The 9,137-nt window shown below is 43.2% G+C and overlaps 1 protein-coding gene across 1 annotated transcript; it reads left to right on the top strand.

Moving 5' to 3' along the window:
• Nucleotides 1-2,596, top strand: LOC126195689 (involucrin-like). The gene is made up of 2 exons (XM_049934317.1): nt 1-915; nt 2,351-2,596. Exons 1-2 carry the CDS (start codon nt 1-3, stop codon nt 2,594-2,596), a joined length of 1,161 nt encoding a protein of 386 aa, XP_049790274.1.
• Nucleotides 2,597-9,137: the final 6,541 nt, after the last annotated feature.

Here is a 9,137-nt window from a genome sequence, read left to right as displayed (position 1 = left end):
ATGGCACTAGTCCCCACCCAGTACCAACAACAAACACCACAAGGGAATATACTGGGTGCTGGTGACTCTGACGATGATCCTGGTTACCTCAGCGAATCGTCTGGAGAGCTCCAGAATAACGCTAGGCTGGTTCAATACCCTGCAGACTGGCAACCTGCTTTGATCCGAGAGGCAGACTTAGACATCATTATTGCCTTCATTGAGAGTAACACTACCCAAAACGCCGCACCAAAACCACAGTCCACAGATACGCCTGACCAAGAGCAGGTTCTGTTGAAAGAGGGAGGCGATGACCAGCCAGGCGCTGATAACATAGACATAACAGCTGCCTCGGTACAACAATCGGATCAAGGGGATATTGAACAATCGCTTCAGAATCGTCCACCATCTGCATCAGATGATCCACATCCAGTCGAAGATACTGAGGAAACGCAAGAGGTTGCCAAGGCTAGCACGTCGAGCAATGCACAACCAATGACGCCTACGAAAGAGACCTCAAACCTGCATAAAAGGGATACACCAAGAGGTAAGAAAAATCTTACACGCAGATGGAAAGAGCATCAGACACTAAAAACGAGTAGTAGTTCCGACTCGGACACTGAAGCTAGGCGACATGAGCTTCGGAAGTATCAGCAGGAATCGTTAGCGATTGGAGGAAGAGCAACAATGGAAGAATTTTTAGTGTTGCAACAGGACCTGGAGCAGTACTACGCAGGACTTAAGTTCACCGAAGGTGGTGATGGACATGTACCAGAGGTCGGACCTAGCGGAGAACAGCAGCCGGTGGCAGCCTCTCAAGGAAATCAGAGAAGTCAAGCAACTGACCTGGCCACTGCAGATGTACCTCAAGCGGAGCGTGATGAAAGTTCAGCGTCCACGGACACAAGACAGCCGAAAGAGACGTGTGAACCTGTAGTGAGCGACGTTTCGAGTGACTAGAAACACATCGATCGTGAGAGGCACCATACTACACCCACATGCACACACAGCTTGGTCACGTGGGCACGTAGCTCATAACTGCCGAACGGGCAATTTGGTACCAGAAAGGACTTGTCGACGCAGTCTGTTTTAGACTAAAAATTTTATTGATGGACGCCGAGGAAATAGCTCTAAAAATTTTCAACTTTTTGCTAGATCATTGCACGGACAAACATGACGCAACTCAAAACATACGAAGCGCCTGTCAGTCTTGACTTTCTGCCCGGCGAGTAATCCGTGTGTAACGACTGGCATACCTGTTACCAACTGACAAACTGTCGACTGTAGTTAAGCTTTAAGTAATTGCAAAACGAGTTGCACAGAACTAAACATCTGATCCGACGTGACAGGAAAGTGTTTTGGTACATTCACTGAGAACACCCCCGAAAAAGTGCATGCAAACATGTCACTGATCTGCAGTGTACGACATGAAATAAGCTAAAAGGAAGAGATGAATCGGCTTGACAGAAATGGAATGAATCCTTAAATTTGGTATGGTTGCTATTAGACAGTGTCCGCAGCCGAGCGAGTAAGCACTTAGTTTCATAAGGGGGACGTCTGTGGATCGAATCTCGCTGCCGACTTTACTTTGTTTAGAGTTATCTACACCATTATTCGATGCTATGCATAGATACGCGTCGTACGCCGCGGAACTGTGTGACGACTGAACAGGTTATATGAATGTAAACAAAGTTTGTTTTTGCAACGCACACAATGAAAACAAGAACTGTGACATGCAGAAGTTCGACGTTTATTGCATCTGCGTATGCCGTTATCGTTTTCCGTATTTCTACGATCAGTACCATCCTGATTCGTGGAGTGCTGTATAGGTTACGTATTATGTTTGTCACAAATGCAGATGCAGTGATGTAAATAACTACGCTGATTTGATTGAAGGTTCTCGTGTATCCTTTAATTTCCAATAGTCTAAAGAACTTTCTCCTATTTTCATGTTAAAAATTAGGAAAATACTAACTGAATGATTAGATTTTGATACTGTCACGGTCATAATAAGTCTGTTTTTAGAATTACACGAAAATTAAACATAAACTACCGGCAGCGATTTCCGATCCAGAGACCTCGCTCATACGAAACTAAGCGCTTACTCGCTCGGCTGCGGTTTCTGTGGACACCAGCAGCCCTAGAGAGTTTACAGCGTAAGCAAGCTTATAATTTTCAAACTCGATTTTCGCAAAAACGGTTGAAAGTTGCTTCTTTCTCTTACAAATGCTAATCCTGTCGTACCCTACACACCCTGTCAATAAGATTCAAATCCGTGGGAGGAAGTTCGTACGGTCCCCTTGTTGTTAAAGTTCCGAAGCAAGTGGGACTTCTGTAACGGTACAAAACTATAGGAGGACTTGCAGCATAGGTCAGAGAGCAGAACTGCAACGAGGTCGCAGCCAGGCAACAGATACTGATGCTTGAACAGCACGATCGGCTCCCTTGTCGTCGGGCCAAAGTCACGGACATCGGCCACAGCCTGTCGTCGCTCCTGCTTGATCAGCTGCATCAGCAGCAGCAGCAGCAGCAACAACAGCAGCAAGACTTCCGTTACGCCGTCCCGGGTGTCAGGGCTCTGGGGCCAGCCTTCGAGAAGCCACTCCAGCTCGACTGACTTCCGCATCATCAACGATCACACTAGGCCTCGGTCACTGCCCTGTCCCAGATGGTGCGATGTGGCCACAAACGCAGCTCTTCCGCGAATTCAGCCCCTGGAACCAACATCTAAACGCTGGCACAGGCCCACACCCAGTGCCTGCCGTGTGTCATCTGGAAAGCCTCACTGTGAACTCTGCCGCGGAGGAGGGACTTCCGCTTGTCTGCCAAGCTCTGGCGGGCAACACCGCGCCAGACGCCCGCCTCAGCTCCTCACCGTCGGTTCAGACTTAGACACCAGGCACCGACACACCGAGTACTAATTTTCCTTTTATGAGATTTACATTAAAATGCCATCAATTATACAATGAAAATATGAAAGACTTTTTTTAGCACAATCGCGTAACCCTACTTCGCTATTATTTGGAGATTTCCGCCGGCCGAAGTGGCCGTGCGGTTAAAGGCGCTGCGGTCTGGAACCGCAAGACCGCTACGGTCGCAGGTTCGAATCCTGCCTCGGGCATGGATGTTTTTGATGTCCTTAGGTTAGTTAGGTTTAACCAGTTCTAAGTTCTAGGGGACTAATGACCTCAGCAGTTGAGTCCCATAGTGCTCAGAGCCATTTGAACCATTTGACTATACGCGTCTCTGTTACGTAGCAACCATTAAAAACATTGCCCCACCACGAATACTATAACGTTTCTCATTGGATAGACAGAATTTTTGTAGGCAGAGCTTAAGGTTAACATTGAGACGCTGATTGGTCAGTTGGAAACACAGCCAGATACCTTTTTCTTAAAGCAACTTAGGTAAGCAGTAGTGAGGATAAGTTCGAGAGAGTTGCTACCGACACGGCGAGGTCTGTGGAGCTGTGCCGCCAGCCACCCCTGGCGCTGCCTGACCACCGACAAGGTAATGAACGCATCTGATGCCGCATAAGAGTGCATAAGGCTTCACTCAGAACTCCAGAAGTCTCATCTGTTACATTCCCTTTTTACGTAATACTAGTGTCGATCGTCAATTAAACTTCGTGGTATTCACATTTGCTACTTGAAGTTAAAATTTGAAAAGGGATGATTTTTCTGTCATATAATTATTGAGAAGCCACATCAGCCACGGTAATTTACGACAAGTTAAATAAGTAATTAAAGATAATTGAGGGTCACTGTAGGCCATTTTTGAAAGTTTTCTTTCATAAAACTTAATTTAAACCTAGATTATACATGTGATATGGCATAGGTTATCCTTCGATCCATTATAGAACTTGGAAACCCATTCAGGGAATATTCGTTCACGTTTTTGTTGAAAGCAGTTGGTTTTCATCATCCTGTATTAAAAGATTTCTTTTATCAATAGTACAATTTATAAATATTGTTTGGTGAGTAGATTAAAAATTCCAATGGGAAACTTAACTGCTTTTTCGACGTTATTTTACCAGCTAACTAAAAATAGGAAAGCCTTGAACCCCTTACACTAAATTTAGTTAGTATTAAGATTCTTTTACAGGGAGTGCAGTAGAGCTGATGCTGAAATCATTAACTATTTGATTATATCATCACCAGCCTCACTGAACTCTTTTCAACGCTACATGTCATGTGTGATCTGGCGTCTCCTTACCAGCGACAGGTCCCAGGTTCAAACTAATCAGTTCCCTAAAAAACACGCTCAGAGCGTCGTTGCACGAAGTGGTAGAGATACACGACGTAGAACAGACAGACACCACGCAGAATGTTAGAAGTTATAAAGGGTTGTATCTGCACCAGGACCTGCCTTTGCTGCTTTCAACATCGCCCATCTTCCACAGAGAACCCAGCCCACACCCAGACAGCCTATCCCTCTCACATTCATACTTTTACCCACTGAGTTACTACAAACAGTACGTGAGAGTGACCATCATACAATGTTTCAACGAACTTCTACGTGACTGACTTGCTGTTCTGTGATTATTTGTGCCTAGTTCAAAGCATGGGACTTTATTTTGGCGGAGAAATGATTTATTGATTTGTGGTTACGCAGATCTACGCAGTCTTATCAGTTTCTATCTAACTGGACGAAAGAAGTAATCACACCAATCTTTAAACAAGGAAACAGAAAAGTTTGTAACAACTACAGAGGTATCTCTTTAATCAGTGTTGTGGGAAAAATCTTCTCGGGTATTGTTGAAGGGAAAGTGCGAGTATTAGTTGAGGACAAATTGGATGACAATCAGTGTGGGTTTAGGCCTCTTAGAGGTTGTCAGGACCAGAGCTTTAGCTCACGTTAAATAATGGAGAAGTGTTAAGAGTGTAACAGGGAATTGTATCTATGCTTTATAGATCTAGAAAAGGCATATGACCGGGTTCCTAGGAGGAAGTTATTGTGTGTTCTACGAGATTATGGAATATGAGGCAAACTTTTGCAAGCAATTAAAGGTCTTTACATAGATAGTCAGGCAGCAGTTAGAGTTGACGGTAAATTGAGTTCATGGTTCAGAGTAGTTTCAGGGGTAAGACAAGGCTGCAACCTGTCTCCACTGTTGTTCATATTATTTATGGAACATACGTTGAAGACAATAGACTGGCTGGGTGAGATAAGATATGTGAACTCAAAATAAGCAGTCTCGCATATGCGGATGACTTAGTTGTGTATGGCAGATTCGATTGAAAGTTTGCAAAGTAATATTTCAGAGCTAGATCAGAAATGAAAGGACTATGGTATGAAGATTAGCATCTCCAAAACGAAAGTAATGTCAGTGGGGAAGAGATGTAAACGGATTGAGTGCCAAATAGGACGAACAAAGTTAGAACAGGTGGACGGTTTCAAGCACTTAGGATGCATATTCTCACAGGATGGCAACATAGTGAAGGAACTGGAAATGAGGTGTAGCAAAGGTAATTCAGTGAGCGCTCAGCTACGATCTACTCTCCTCTGCGAGAAGGAAGTCAGTACCAAGACTAAGTTATCTGTGCACCGTTGAATCTTTCGACCAACTTTGTTGTATGGGAGCGAAAGCTGGGTGGATTCAGGTTACCTTAACAATAAGGTCGAGGTTACGGATATGAAAGTAGCTAGGATGATTGCAGGTACTAGTAGATGGGAACAATGGCAGGAGGGTGTCCACAATGAGGAAATCAAAGAAAAACTGGGAATGAACTCTATAGATGCAGCAGTCAGGGCAAACAGGCTTAGATGGTGGGGTCATGTTACACGCATGGGAGAAGCAAGGTTACCCAAGAGACTCATGGGTTCAGCAGCAGAGGGTAGGAGGAGTCGGGGTAGACCAAGGAGAAGGTACCTGGATTCGGTTAAAAATGATTTTGAAGTAATAGGCTTGACATCAGAAGAGGCACCAATGTTAACACTGAATAGAGGATCATGGAGGAATTTTATAAGGGGGACTATGCTTCAGACTGAACGCTGAAAGGCATAATCAGTCTTAAATGACGATGACGATGATGATGACCTTTATTGCCATTTATTTAACTGCAGTTCGTGTTTGTTTAAAATTTCGCTTAAATTGCCAGTGTTTTAGATATTTGACCAGAGGATTATTATCTGTAACTATTACTTGAGTTGTCCTACCTAATGGACATTGAAGCAGAAATGCACTGGTTGACGCAATGGCAACGTCGAGCCACATTTTCTGAACAGAGCCGTGCATAGCCCAGATACTAACCGACAACGAATCCCTTAATTTTGGAACGTCACAAGTACGGTTTTCCGTCGGGGAATGTGATTAGAAAATCTGTCCTTAATTCCTTAGAAGTTGGTATGTAGCAAGCCTCTCTCGCAAACAGTTTCTCTGAATATTGAGAGGTTAGCCAATATATGGACTGGCTTCTCGCTATGCAACATGGTTGTAAATATTTATGCTCGCAATCCCTAGAGCATAGTGAGCGACGAGCTATGCTCTGGCAACGTCTGGTGCTACAGTCCTAAGAATGAGGTGGTCATTCGCTTAAACCGTGAACTAAGAGCAATGGACAGTTTTAGGTTTGATAACGCCATAGCAAAAAAGGGACAAACTGACTTGGTGGAACTCGATAAACTTTGAGACTGGTTTGTAATACGTATTCAGCGAAGAGCTGTTCCTGAGCCACTCAGGTGTATGATGTTCGACGAAACTGTGCCATTAAACATACTCGGCAGTGGAAACGATCAAAAATGTTTAAGATTGTTTCAAAGTACTGAAAGTTACCAGGGCAAGGAGACGAACAATATCCATTAGATCCAATGAAGCTTCTGGCACCCAGCCAGAAATCTGTGAAATTCGCACCCAGTTTTTCTGGAAGCTACCTGCTAAAGGGCAGAACCTACCTGCGCCCCCGGGGAGTTTCCATCCACCGGGAAAGATCCCTGTGAGGCACGGCCTACCTGCACTTGGCAAGTCCTCGTCCACTCAAGTGACGGACGGGTTCGCTAGCCGCTGTCAATGTGAGTCTAACTTTCGGAGTGTTCAGCTCGTTGGCCTTGTATCTGTGTGGGCTTATACGTTCGATATGGAACTGTCAACAACCACCCATGGTAAACCATGTGCCTACTATGACGGTTAATCGTACATCGTAAAGAGAACCAAAACAGATGGGACTGTGATGTGGCGCTGTTCGAACATAGAACATAATACCGAGGAATGCTTAAGACCAAAGGCTGTATCGTGCTTAGTTCAAACGGATGACACTCGCTTAGGAGTAAAAAAAGACGTTCAATCAGACGAAGAGACTTCGATTTCTAAAATTATACCGAAGAGTTAGGCGACTTGCAGAATCGAGGGTATGATTTTGTTACCGGAATGGCAGAACAGCAAGCAATGAAGAGGTTATTACACGTGCAAAGAACCAAATCACTTGTTTATCAGAAAGAGCCAGAAACACGACAAGCTGATCTTCAAGCAGAGTTACAAACCGTGAATGACGGCAGCAGTTTTCTCTTAAGTGATGACAGCTTTGGAGATAGGATCATAGTTTTTAGCGGAAAAGCAGGAAGAGAGGCGATAAAGACTAAACAAGTCTCCCTCATAGATGGTACCTTCAAATGCTGTACCAAGCAGTTTTCACAAATATATACTATTCATGCAGACTTCGGAAGTTCAAAGTACGAAACAAACATCTATCCGGTGGCTTTTGCATTCTTACCAAACAAAAGAAAAGAAACGAAACATATATCCGTCTCGTACGTGTTGGAACCACACCACTAAATTTTCGTTTTGGTTTTTTATTTTATTAGCAGTTTATCTGTTGTACATACTGTTACATTAATCTTGCCTTAACTACGTACAGTCTTGGTTTACAGCGAACGTGGGTTGTATATGTGTACCATGCGTGCTCCACGAAAAAAAAAAATCTTCAGAATAAAGCACAGCAACGAAAATTTTTTTGCACTCGTACCATTCCACTCTAAAAAGCTTTACTCGTAAGATGCAAGATGAATTAGTATCTTTAATATATTTTAAAAAATAATGCTGAGGCGCTACATTCTCGCACCATAGCTATGCTATACAAGGAGTAATTGGCCATTAGAAAAAAATATCTGATGGTTTCGATAGTAACTCAATGTGTAAATTGCCATTTCACTTTGGCAGTCACTTATTCAGTTTGCTTCAGCAAGCGCTTGTAAATGTGTACTCTCAGAGCCCCTCAATTGGTTTAACCAGAAAATGGGATGGGCCCTTTGGTGCAAGATATTAAATCGCCACGGCAACTTTTAAACAGGCAACTATCTTCAACAACAATTATTTGCATATTCTGTTAACATTTATTTGTTTTATGTTTAATTTAACATCTTTTGAAAAATTCTAGTGTGCGTGCCTGGTAAAATACGATATGGATCCTATTTCCTTTCTATACTAAAGTAATGGAAATGAGTTCCTTCCAAGAATTGTGGCGGGAGATGAAACCTGGTTGCATCACTTTGACGAAAATGGTAATCAATGGAATGTTATCACACTATCCGAATAAGACCAAATTCGAAACTGTGCTTCAGTAGGAATAGTGCGAGTTGCTGTTGTTTTTTTTTTTTTTTAAATTCAGGATGACCTTTTTTGTGGACCTTAAACCACATGGATTCGCTATCAGTTCTGAAGCTTACGTGGCAACCTTTATAACCACATCGTGCCCGAATGTGTCTGATTTCACAGCATGTGCAAAGAAAACAATGTTCTACTGTTGCCTGACAACGCCCAGCCATATTTTAGTAAGAAAAGCACCACCAAGATCACAAAATTTTGGCGGACAACGTTGAAACACCCACTCTATAGCCCTGATATACACTGATCATATGTTCGGAAAACTCAAGAAATCTCTTCATGGAACGAGATTTAAAGATGGTAGGCGAAGAAACTGTGACTCAAACGTACTGGACCCGACTCCTATCGTGCAGCATATGGCAGTTTAAGGGCATGGAGATTATGTGGAAAAACATTTTCTCCATCAAGAAGTTACAAAGATGGACTCCCCTTCCTATGAAATCCATGTTCATAGTTGAAGATATGTTACATGAGCTATGCCAAACATACTCATTTACAGAATTTGGCGTGAAATGACCATTTGGAGAGCAGTCATGACGATTATGATTTTTATTTTTTC

Source organism: Schistocerca nitens, chromosome 7 (assembly GCF_023898315.1).
Source record: "Schistocerca nitens isolate TAMUIC-IGC-003100 chromosome 7, iqSchNite1.1, whole genome shotgun sequence".
In the NCBI taxonomy this organism is placed as follows: domain Eukaryota; kingdom Metazoa; phylum Arthropoda; class Insecta; order Orthoptera; family Acrididae; genus Schistocerca; species Schistocerca nitens.
Note: the sequence above shows the minus strand (reverse complement) of the source record. Positions and strands in the feature narration are given on the sequence as shown.

Excerpts from the sequence above, each read along its gene's own strand:
- LOC126195689 (XM_049934317.1), top strand. The coding sequence starts at position 1 with ATGGCACTAGTCCCCACCCAGTACCAACAACAAACACCACAAGGGAAT. Across the intron at positions 916-2,350 it reads AAGAGACGTGTGAACCTGTA|GTCAGAGAGCAGAACTGCAA; the intron begins GTGAGCGACGTT and ends CTTGCAGCATAG.